Source organism: Curcuma longa, chromosome 19 (genome assembly GCF_044706935.1).
Source record: "Curcuma longa cultivar G26 ecotype Majalengka, Jawa Barat chromosome 19, ITB_CL_G26_1.1, whole genome shotgun sequence".
NCBI lineage: Eukaryota > Viridiplantae > Streptophyta > Magnoliopsida > Zingiberales > Zingiberaceae > Curcuma > Curcuma longa.
Window position 1 is genome coordinate 1,835,470 of NC_133879.1, and position 12,560 is coordinate 1,848,029.

General features: G+C 45.8%; 2 protein-coding genes across 2 annotated transcripts; one reads left to right on the top strand and one right to left on the bottom strand.

Annotated features, from left to right (window-relative positions):
• Window positions 1–4,688: 4,688 nt before the first annotated feature.
• On the top strand, window positions 4,689–5,618 carry LOC141812401 (uncharacterized). The gene has a single exon (XM_074700412.1). The coding sequence runs from the start codon at window positions 4,743–4,745 to the stop codon at window positions 5,463–5,465; it is 723 nt and encodes a 240-aa protein (XP_074556513.1). The 5' UTR covers window positions 4,689–4,742; the 3' UTR covers window positions 5,466–5,618.
• Window positions 5,619–5,975: 357 nt separating this feature from the next.
• LOC141812646 (silicon efflux transporter LSI2-like) lies at window positions 5,976–9,759 on the bottom strand. The gene is made up of 3 exons (XM_074700660.1): window positions 8,315–9,759; window positions 8,050–8,239; window positions 5,976–6,460 (listed from the first exon to the last, which is right to left on the bottom strand). The coding sequence occupies exons 1-3, from the start codon at window positions 9,506–9,508 to the stop codon at window positions 6,192–6,194; spliced, it is 1,653 nt and encodes a 550-aa protein (XP_074556761.1). The 5' UTR covers window positions 9,509–9,759; the 3' UTR covers window positions 5,976–6,191.
• Window positions 9,760–12,560: the final 2,801 nt, after the last annotated feature.

Here is a 12,560-nt window from a genome sequence, read left to right on the forward strand (position 1 = left end):
CACTCCCTTCCTCTTCTGCTATCTCGGCTACGCCAATTGCCGGAGGTGGCGGGGTCGTCCCTCACCCCGATCGGAGGGAGAATCCGGCGCGTCAGCAAAACCCCGAAGATGGGAGAAGGGTCGCCCCCACTGCCGGCGCCTCTTCCCCTACCTCAACGTCTGGCGGCCGGGAAATAGGCTCTGTAGTTAGAGTGGGAGAAGCTGTCGGCGGCCTCGCTATCCGCTCCTCCTCGACCCCCTCTCCAAAGGGCGAGGTCATTGGTTCTGCATGCGCCGGAGAAGACGAGGGTTCCTCCACACCGATTTTAGAGGTCCCTAAGGAGGGTCGTGGCATATCCTCCCCCACGTCGCCTTTAGTGGTGGGCAACGGTTCCACGTCCTGCTCCATTCCCACCTCGTCCACAAAATGAACGAGTCTCCGTCGCCGTCTAGGAACCTCCGCAACCGTCTTGGCCTGACCCAGGGAAGTTTCCTCTGGTAGGAGCTCCGATGATCCCTCATCAACAAACACCGAGGCGGAGGCCTCCCTAGGCCTTTTCCCTGAAGGGCCCGGTTTAGTGGTGGATTGTGAGGCTTTCCGGAGCTTACGCGGCGAGGTAAATTTAGACGCACCCGAAGAGGCCACCGATTTGCCCTTCGCTTTCGTTGGCTCCGCCTCAGGGCAGACACCGGTAATGTGGGGTAAGACTCCGGCGGTAGGTCCCCCGGCAGTAGTAAGTTAGCCTTAACGACCAAGTCCCATTTCAACTTGCCGTTGATAGAGGCCCAGCGCATGATTTCTGACAAAGGCGAGGTCAAGGGTTTAGCCAATGGGCTCAACCCCGCCCGGTGCAACAGCACTTCGTCCTCCGACAATAGGCTTGCATTATACTTCATCCCCAGCACTACATCAAGTGTGTACTGATACGCCGCCTCATCCTTATGATCTTTCAACTCAGGAGACACTGGAAGATCGTCCAACCAAGGACTAGGCCAAGTATACGGCTGCGGTGGCTTCACGAAGAAGAACTTGCTCTGCCAAGCCCTAATTTTTGAGGGACACTCTCCCAAGAAATTGCATTTGCCCCTAGCAGCAAAGAAGAAGACACCTAGCTCACTCTGGCGGAGATAAAACAGGCGATGAAAGGTGACCGGCTCCAAGGGTATTTGATACAGCCGGAAGAGGATGACGGCGCTGGTGACTAAACGAAAGGAGTTGGGAGCCAGTTGGGAAAGAGATATCTGGAAGTACTGCGACAACTCCTGGAAATATGGGGGGAGGGGCAATTGCAATCCGCCCTGCATCTGACTTTCGAAGAAGGTAACAAAGCCTGTGGGCGGGTCGTTCAACCGTTCCTCCGGCAGCGGAACCCGCAACTCGTGGTCCAAAGGAACGCCATATGCCTCTCGAAGACACTCCAACGTTGCTACTGTCACGGAGGATTGCTCTCAATCGAACCATCTGTCAGTGGGCACTGCCTCGGCCATTGCTAGGGTCACCGAAAGCAGAGAAAAGGAGGAGCACAGAAACAACTCAGGGTTTGGGATCGAAGGTAGAAGAAACTTGCACCCCACGGCACATTTGTTCAAACTTGAGCTAATCGAGAGTCGTGGGATCATAACCGTAAGAAGATGAAGCGACAGGAGATCGACAGATGGCTATATATACCTCTCCCCATGCTTTTCTCTCTCCGCTCCGGGCATGGTATGGCGTATCGCCGCCTGTAGATCCTTGATGGTCCCCCATCTGCCGTTAAACCCGCCGCCAGACCTCTCCACCACAATCCGTCCTGTCAGTCGGACTACGCCTCCTTCGACTTGACTTGAGGGGGATGCTTATGATGCGGGGAGTCAAGGAAGGTGACGCGGTTTTTCTTTAAAGCATCGCCAGGTCAAAGGCTGAGCCACGGCAGTGAGCCCTCTCCTTTCGGCAGGAGAGACTTCCTGGTGTCTCGGCAAACCCTCTCGTTTCGACAGGAGAGACTCCCGTCTCGGCAAACCCTCTCGTTGCGGTGTAAACCCTCTCGTTGCGGCAGGAGAGACTCCCGTCTCGGCAAACCCTCTCGTTTAGGCAGGAGAGACTCTCGTCTCGGCGAACCCTCTCGTCTCAGCAGGAGAGACTCCCGTCTCAGCAAACCCTCTCATCTCGGCAGGGGAGACTCCCGTCTCGGCTAACCCTCTCGTCTCGGCAGGAGAGACTCCCGTCTCAGCAAATCCTCTCGCTTCGGTAGGAGAGGCTCCTAAACAAGCTCTCCCTCTCGGCAAGGGAGAATGTTCAACTTGTTCCTCGGCGTTGACGCGAAGGAGCTCCCTGCTGGAGAGTTTCGTCCTGTCTCTTTCACCTCCATCTATGAACCCGGTCACTCTACCTCTACCAGGATAAACCTTAACTCTAATCCTGACCTTCTGACACTGACCACAGGCGTCACCGCTAAAAGAGGAAGGGACCAGTCCGCTGCTCAGACGCAGCTACTTCTGGCGTCAGTCCTTGTTGCTCCGCCGCATTAAAGGCGCTCCCTGTCCTTATACATGGCTTCTTCCTCTAACCTCGTGGCTTGCACGCATTATCATAAAAAAGATATGGGAGATCAGACTCGGGTTTCCCCTATAAGCTTCCCCTATGAATAGAGGGGACAAAAGGAAGGTTCTTCTGGTGATCGTGTGTGGGCCCGAGGCGCATAACAGCCGTCTTCCCGTACGGAACCCAAAGGTTGGTTATAAAAGGAGTAACTCATCGCCATGCAGTAGGTCAGTGTCGAAGGAACTCTCTTACTACTATTCTTACTACTGCTGCCTTTTACTTTTTCCGGCCAGAACCCTAACTTGAGAGTCGGAGTGGCTTACCGGGATCCCTCGGTGCGCCATTCTAACCTCCTTTGTGAAGTGTGTTTCAGGATTCTCTTGATGGTGGACACTTGAGGCGCCCTTAGTTCAACTCAACTGCCGGGTCACTTGCGTCAGACGGTTCATTGACTGGTGGCTTAACTTTCTGCGGCATTTGGCCGGAACACACCTAGTTATCTAAAATGTTATTGCTGATAGGAAGAGGCTGACTTCAATTCTGCTACAGCTTATGTGTAGGGTTTGAACTGATGTTGACCTCAAGAGTAGTTGGTCATTATCCTCAATGATTCAATTAATATGGAGTTAAAATTACTTATTATATTTCACTTATAATGAAGAAAGATAGTGTATTATTTTTTATATAATAGATACAAAGTCATTCATTTATCGAGTACATCTAAAATACAATTTAAAATATTTATTTTTATTAAAATTTGAACTCTGATCTTTATAGTTAATCCTATAAATACTTTACCACTACATCACATCTGTGGAGGCAGTGCATTATTACATGGTTGATTTATTACACATTATTTTTAATTATTTATAATTTTCAAGAGTTGTTTGTTACTTATAAGCAACTATAGAGTTGTTTGTTACCTAGAACTATAGTACCTATATAATTGTGTCACACGGTGTGACGTATTAGAATCTATTGAATCCATTAATTTGGATATGAATATCGAAAGCAATATTCTACAATCTATTGATTCTACCAAAGAACACCAGAAAATAATCAATCAAACTTGTGTTCGGGGAAGAAAACGGTGTTGTTATAAATAATATTAATCCAAAACTATCTTAAACCCCTTAAACATGCATTTAAATAGACCCAAAATAAAATTCTAACTTATAAAAATAAAAAATATCCTGAAACTTTAAAAATAAAAATTATTATAAATAGTAAAAATATATTTGTAGTCTCAGAAAAGACATTAAACGATGTCTGATAGGTTTAAAAGTGAATTAGTATAAGTTCCATCCGGTACCGAATAGAGGTATCTAAAAGAGTTATGATTAGCAACTGACAACATTTCATTCTAACACCCGAGACAAAAGTTATGAGTCTTACATGTTGAATACGCATTACTACGAGTAATTACTATAGTAACACTTTAATTATGCCAATAAGGCAAGTTTCCTAAGATTTTGTGAATATATATAGAGGATTCATCTGTGATTAAGTTTGAAAATTGTAAATTATAATTTTAAGTTTTAGCATATTTTTCAATTTTAAGCTGTACCTCAATTCACTAATCACATATAATTTTTTAAAAAAAACTAATCAATTTGCTAATCTAATACTAAATATGATAATACATACAAGGAGTGAGTGGGCCTTGTAGTGGCAGTGAAGTGAGGTGTGCATCATTTACCTAAACCCTATCGGAAGCTTCGCGACTTTGACCCTAAAAGTCGATCTGGTCGCAGCGGCGTATTCTATGCGTCGCATAAATTGACATTTAGGAAGTGGTACGTAGTAGGTACGTCCATGCATCGCTCCAGATGTCCGAATATGCGCCTCTCCCTCTCCCAGTGCGGTGCGGGCACTAAACTGGCAGTGCTGCATGCCAAACACCAAGGATTTCCATTGATTATATTGCCACCTACCGTATCAGATAAAACCATAATTATTATAATCTTTGTTTGAATTTGGATTATAAATGTAATTAAGGTATTTCAAAAGATTAGGAAGACAGCTAGCAGGCGAGCATTTGTCGATCGACGTCCACTTTGCGGTGGCAATGAAGTCCAAGTTTCACGCCACTTTAATCTAATCTACGTTCATGAAGATGATCCATGTCCTAGCTATAAATACCACTCATGAGTCTCTGCGCTTCTTCACCACACTAACTTGTGGGACGCAGGCACCACTATAGTTAAGGCTGATACACTAGCTAGGCAAAGTGAAATAATTAATGGCTAATAGAACTCGCGTTAAGCTTTGGGCGCTTGCTCTCGTTGCCCTTGTGAGCTTCGAGCTCGCCTTGGCAGCTAGGGCAGTACGAGGCGGTGGAGGTGGAGGTGGAGGTGGAGGCGGCGGGGGCGGCGGCGGAGGCTCTGGCCGCGGGTCTGGATATGGCTCTGGCTACGGCTCTGGATATGGTGAGGGTGTCGGTGGTGGGAGTACCGGAGGGTACGGTAGAGGAGGCGGCGGCGGAGGCGGCGGTGGTGGTGGAGAAGGAGGTGGGGATGGATCTGGCTATGGGTCCGGCCACGGCTATGGATCGGGATACGGTGAGGGCGCTGGCGGAGGAAGCGCCGGAGGGTCTGGGAGGGGCGGCGGGGGCGGTGGCGGTGGGGGAGAAGGGGGAGGTGTAGGCTCCGGCTCTGGCCACGGGCGAGGGCATGGGTCGGGATACGGTGAGGGCGTTGGGGCTGGTAATGGGGCTGGAGGATATGGCAGGGGCGGGGGCGGCGGCGGCGGAGGCGGAGGAGGAGAGGGAGGTGGTGATGGGTCGGGATACGGGTCCGGGGAGGGGTATGGATCCGGATATGGCTCCGGGGCCGGCGGTGCTCATGGTGGAGGGTACGGCCGTGGAGGAGGTGGTGGAGGCGGCGGCGGAGTGGGCTCCGGCTCCGGCTCTGGCTCTGGCTCCGGGTCTGGGTTCGGCAGCGGTGGAGGAAATGGCCACAATTAGATTACGAATTAATATCTCTCTTATTATAAAACGGCACGTATCGGTATAATCATAATGCATGCAGATCTTGTGTTAATTGACAGTGTAGCGAATAATGAATAAATGAATGCTTTTTTTCCTCCTTATAATAAATATATAAGGATACTTAATTAATTATGCATCTCTTTTATTCTGATGAATGAATTAGAATTATTATTTTTAGTTTTGATTATAAAGTGTGTTTCTACGAGGTTGACTGGGAATAATTTTCTGGTATAACGATAAATGTTTTTTTAATAATTTTATCATATGAATTTAAATTCTGAATCAAGGTTTCACTTCAAATATTTAAAATTCCAAAATCACACCTACTTCCCCAGAAGATAACAGCATTGCTTTCATGAAGGGCATCGGCTTCTCACATCATAGAACAAGAACAAATAGAATCAATCGTATCAAACACCATCGTTGGAACCGAACTTAAACAGAAAATTAATATTCCATTGTTCATCTCGTTTATTGAATTCAATGTACAGCAAAATATCCCATCGTTCATCTCCTTTATTGAATTCAATGTTCCAAAAAATTAATCGGTTCTACAGGGGGAAACAATTACGATAGGCGATCTGAAGTAGTTATTCATCATTGCAGCTTGCTAGGACACGAGATATCTAATTTCCTGGATTACGACATCGACAGAGAAGAATCTAATTACTTTCTACATGATCTACGTACGAGTCTACACGCTTAGTAGCTCTTCACCAGCAGTAACCCAATCCCTGTGACGACGATCGTCGAAGGAACACCAAATCGCAGATGACTGAAGAAGGAGAGATTGTAAGCAAAGTACTGAACTCGGCGAGCCTGCTCGCAGACTATGAGATTGGCTGCAGATCCAAGCAGGGAGAGGTTTCCGGCCACTGTACTGACCCATGCAAGCATGAGCCATGCGCGCATCTCTTCTGCAGGAGAAATGAGCGAAGCAGAAGCAGCAATTCTTCCACCCAGCAGGAGAACTGCATGATTGTAAACAAGAATGGATATTTAGTTCTGTCATTGAAGTTTTCTTTTCTTTTCTTTTTTTTTTTTCAAAATGGGAAATTGATGGATGATAGATAATTCTTTTATCTTAAGAATGGTTACATACTGTCTACTATGTTAAGAATTGGGGTATGGTATTGGATGCAAGGGCTGATTTGGGAAGAATGGTATAGATTAAACTGTTTTACGGATCAGAACTAAGTAAATCACAGGATGCAAACAAAGAATGGAGATGCTAAAAAGATTACATGTTAAAAGCAAAAGAGCAGAATCAATAATTATGACACAGATCCATTGAGGTTGTGGGGGCAATGGATGGTCCCTTCCTCCCAGAGGTTGTTGGTTCACAATTAATGTTGCTTTTGCAGAGGATGGACAGAATCCATTTAAGACTGCAAGGAATTAATAGAATTTCTGCCTTAACTCTGGCGATTTGGCGTTAAATCAATACATCAGTGCCTAGAGATTGTAGTGCGTCCAGTGCAATCTTTGTTAGACTATCACATTATATTGTTCTGGGATATCCTATACCACTGCATATTTGGATACAGACACTGCTATCAATTAGAAGCGAAACTTCAACTAGTAATTTTATAAACTATGATATTATGACTGAGGTTTAAAGTCTAGTCTTGAGCTCAGTCTCTAGCCAAAATGAGATGATACCAGTGACATGCTAATGAGGAGAGTGGAATCCAGGAGGAGAAAGGAAAAGGAGAACAGACTTACAGCTTACCTTTGAATGACAGGAAAAGGATATTAGGATAAGTTCAATGGTTCAGAGGATCTATAGGTTATTTACTTGAAGTTTTGAAGTGGGTTTCATCTCAAAGCTCCTCATTCAAGTAGAACGAGCAACAGAGTGCTTGAGATATGTATTGTTTGTGCTGGACCTGTATTAGTTTTTGTCCATGAGCTGAACAATATGTTTCTCTGGCAACTGATGCCCCTTCATTAGGTCTACTTTGAATTGCTTGACCTATATTTACGACAAGCAGATTATACAACCCTTGGAAGTTATTTGTAAATCTACACTACAGCTATCTAACTGGGTAAATAAGAAGAAAACTGGTTTGGTGGTAACTATAAAAACATAAGAGTAAGACTAATAATAGGACTGGGACTGAATGAATTCACTGATAGTTTAATCTGTTCGGTGGGCATCAGAATTCTGGAAATTTACTTATGGGAGACGAGGGCCACTCCAATGAGCAACACGGGTAGGTCAAATTCTTAGTGCTTCATGAATCATTTAGTGTGAATTGCATCAACCTATGATCAAATGTACATAGAGTAAAAAAAAGTAAAGAGATGTGTCAACACAGTTCTCTTGTGGAATGACCAATCATGGCGAAGCTTGTTTGAATTAGTTAGACATAAAGGCCCACTTTTCTTTAAATTGTTTGCAATCCACAGTAGTTCGAAGCAGGATGAACAGATTTCAGTAATGCAACTTTCATGCTGATACAATCTAATTTCTAAAGCATGTGAGAAACTGCAGGATCCAAACAGTGAACAGATAGTCTGAAAATGATTGATCTTGAAGTAAATAAGAATGAAATACCTGTAGGGACATTGGAAGCAACGTTTGAAAGCACAAGAATCACGAGGGCAAGAAGTGCAATTCCACTGGCTCTATCGATGCGAGAATAAGGTTCGACAAATTCCCACAGAGCACTGGGTATACCAGTTTTGTTAAATCCATCCATGGTGATGAACATCCCACAGAAGAATATCAACAAGGAGTATGAAACCTGTTTTAGATTATAAATCAGAGCAAGCTTCGAATTTGAAGTAGTAGAACTTTGAAAGGGTGTTGTGCATCTTACCTTGTCCAAGCAAGGGCATGCATCCTTGAAATCTAGCACCACCAGAGCAAGAGCAGCAGTGATGGCACTCCATGACATGTCTAGCCCCATCAGAAGAGCGACGAGCATCCCCATAGTTACAAGATAAACGCATGCCTTCCACAGCATGATCTTCCATCTCTCCATGGGGTTTTCCTTGGAGTCCAAATACAACACAGAAGGCTCTCCTCTGGAGACGTGGCTTTGGTTGCTGTAAGTCCTGGAAACCCTCCTCGACGACACGCCGTCCTCTTTCTGCGAGGTCCCGGCGACCTCCGCCGTCTCCTTCGACGCGTTCGAGGCCCGCAACCACTCGATTCCCGAGCTTGATGGATTCTGCACATCGATGTCGACGCTATTGGCCCTGCTACGAACACTGCTGACGTAGCCAAATTCCCCCGACAAGGATTGGATGCGCCCTAGGGCGTCGTGGGAAGATCCAAATTCGGAGGGGAGGTGCGACATGGTGGCTGGGGAGAAGCGGTGCAGGGTGATGTCGTCCTCCGCCACGACTTCGCTGACGGTGGAGACCACTTCCTCGTCCTTCTCCACCGAGAGGAGTTTCCAGAAGTAGCAGAGGAGGATGGCGGCGTTGAGGAGGGCTCCGACGAGGACGGCAGGGAAGAGCCCAGCCAGGAACTTGCCGAAGGGGATGCCGCTCTGCACGGCGATGACGAGGTTCTGGGGGTTGCCTATCGGGGTCGCCGCGGATCCAATGTTGGAGCTGGAGGCGAGGGCGAGGAGGAAGGGCTGGGGAGGGAGGTTGTTCTGGCGGGCGAGCTTGAGGATGAACTCGGTGAGCACGACGCAGCTGGTGTCGTTGGTGAAGAGGGAGCTGGATACGGCGGAGACGAGGCAGATGCGGAGGAGCAGGTCCTTGCTGCCGTGGCTCTTCCAGGAGAGCAGCTTGCCGAGGTGCTTGAACATGTCGGCCTTCTCCAGGAAGATGCTGACGACCATGGTACCGAAGAGGAGGCCGAGGATGGGGAGGTCGATGGCATCGTAGGCTTCCTCCGGCGGTATGACGCGGAAAGCCACCATGAGCATGGCGCCAAGCAGGGAGCCGGCAGTCCGGCCGATGGGCAGAAAGGGCACCGCCGGAAACACAGCCAAAATCCAGAAAATCCCAAACGCAATCGAGCCTAGAACAACCTTCACAAGCGGCGCCATCGCCATCTTCGCACAACCTCTCTCTCCCTCTTTCTCAAATGGAAAGAAAAAACAAAGATTTTTAAAGGATTGAAAGCACAGACTGAACACACCAATGCGCGATGATCAAATGCTACCACATCTTCTGCTCGCTCATGCAAAAACACACTGCAATTCAAACGTACAGGACAGGGTGGCTCTGCTTCTTGCCGGGTGATGCAATGCAGAAAGAGTTGAATCGCGAAGTGTTCCTTTGAAATGGCCTCCCCCTACATAATTTGCAGTTCCTCCCCGTTCCTATAGCAGTTTATTGATTGCGTTCCTTGTTCTCTGACTCTTCTTCATGTCCACACAAAAATGAAAGCTTTTCAGACCAATAAAAAGAGGAAGATCTATCTATTGTTTCCTTTTCTACACATTAAAACACTGCCAAACTTCTAACAGTGGCACCACAATTATTGCGAGGTAATTTTTATAGAGAGCAACTTCTTAACAGAAAACAAAACAATACTCATGTATCAGCGTCATTATTTTAGAACACACGGGAGCTCCTTAAGAAATTACTTCTCATAAAAAATTATTTCACGCATGTAAATCATAAAAACTTTTTATTCCGACTAATACAGTTCAATACTGATTCAAAAATTGTCGACATGTGCACGCTGCTGAAATAAAATGGAAAGAGAGAAAAAGTGACCTACATAGCATAAAAAAGAAAATTAGAATGACGCTGGGTCTCAACAAACCACTCTACGTCCAAATTAGGATTCGGCGTGAGAAAGAAATTTAATGACTTAGGGAAAGTAGAGTTGATGTGTGCGTATCTGTACCCATGGGCATAAGTTACCTTTTTATAGTAATTGATCTTCGAAAAATTAATATCCATTTGAGAAACATTCTGATATACCTGCCCTTCTCTAGAAAAGATTCCGTCAATATATATATTGAGAATACGTTCCTACTTCTTCAAGAGAAATAGCTTCGGGCTCCTCGGATTCAGCGGGACGACCTTGTTTCCATATAAGAATCACACACCAGAGGTCGACCCCTGAAGTGTGCCGAGACCAAAATAGGAGGTCGACACATGCTGCAGGGAGCTTACCGAGATCGGAGCAAGAGGTTAGCACATGCTGTAGGGAGCTTGCCGAGACCGGAGCAGGAGGTCGGCACATGCTATAGGGAGCATGCCGAGACCTGAGCAGGAGGTCGACACATGCTACAGGGAGCATGCCGAGACCAGAGCAGGAGATCGACACATGCTACAAGGAGCATGCTAGGTCGGGCATCAGACCCGAAATATCTTAACAACTTCCTCTTGTGTCACTTTGTCTTGTTCAGGTTCGAAATATCTTTTCTTTTGCATGATAGGTCGGGCATCAGGGAGGGCATTAAGCCAATGTTCCATGATGTTGGGGGCTATTCTTGTGACTTCTTGAGGCACCCAAGCAAATACATCATTATTTTGGGTGAGACAGGCTACTAGCTCAGCTTTTAGCTCAAGTGTTAGATCGACAACTATCTGAGATACTCTATCGAGCAGCTCGGGTACAATCTGCACTTTTTTCTTCTCTAGTGTTTGTGATAGTTGAGTCATAGAGCTCTCTTGTAGAGAATGTACTTCTTCTCATAGAGTTCTTCTTAACTTCTTAACATCAGTGCGAACCATAGATGTATAACATTTCCGAGAAACAGCTTGATTCCTCTAACCAAGCCAATTTGATCATTTATTGGAAATTTTATCTTCTGATGAAAAGTAGAGGCTACTGCTTGGAAAGCACTAAGTGCAGGTCTTCCCAGAATAACATTGTACGAGGATAGAGCATCTACTACTGTAAAAATAACAATTCGAGTTTGAATTAAAGGTTCTTTCCCTAAGAGAGGGGTAGGCTAATCTGTCTCAGTGGCTGTATTTCATGCCCAGTGAATCTGAATAGGGCAGTAGTCATGGATTTTAGTTTGGATTTCTCTATCTACATCTGACTGAAGGCTTCTTTGAATAATATGTTGACAGAACTTCCTATATCCATAAAGACCCGAGCTACATCGTAGTTTGCTATTATGACATGAATGACCAAGGCATCATCATGAGGAGTGGAGACCCCTTCAAGATCTTATGGTTCGAAGCTGACGATGGGTCCTTTAGTTTTGCCTCTCCTGGTGCTGATACCATAACTTCCCAACCTTCTTCCATAAGCCTTCCTGGCACGATTTGAATCTCTATTTGTAGATCCTCCTGAGATCATGTTGATGATGCCTCGATGAGGAGGGTTATCCTGTTGAGTTTGATTTGCATGCGCTTGTTCTTTTCTTCGATTTCGATGACTCTGAGGTGATTCGGGAGAATGTCTTCTTGAGGATCTGATATCCCGACCTCGGGTGGGACTAGCCTAATTTCTTTCTGAGTAATTTTTCTGTACTTCCTACTTATGATATTTATAGGTAGCATGTCTCGATGCGGGAGACAAGGCTCTTTTTCCCTGCTGCCTTTCCTTTATCACTCTCTCAACCTCTTGTGCCAACCATCTACATTCATTAGTGTTATGGCTGGAAGATTGGTGGTATGTGAAAAATGAATCTGCTCTTTCGGAGGCCTCGGGGTAAGTGCTTCTTCTAAAATAGGAAAGGAGGAAACAACATGTACAGTGTGTTTTTCTCGCTAGGAAGGTACATAGAATCCATGCAACATCCCTTTGTGATGCTTAGGTGGAGAAACTTTTTTATCCGATTTCTAGTTGGTCGAGCTGTCTCCTTATCTGGCGAGTTGAGTCTCTTCTAGATGTCTGAATAACTTAGTATAATTGGTAGAAAATTTTTTCACCAGAGATCAGAAGAATTCTCCATCCATCAACACTTGAGAGAAAGCACTGGTTAATACCTCTGTGGGTGTGGAAGGGATGCCCTAAACGACCTGGTCAAATCTTGAATATACTCTCTGGAGTCTCTCGAGGCTTTTGCTTCATAGTGAACAGGTTCAGGGGCATTTTCTGATATCTTTTGTTGCTAGCAAATTGATGGAGGAAGGCAGCTTCTGAAATTAGCAAAATAATGTATGGATGAAGGAGGAAGACGACTGAACCAT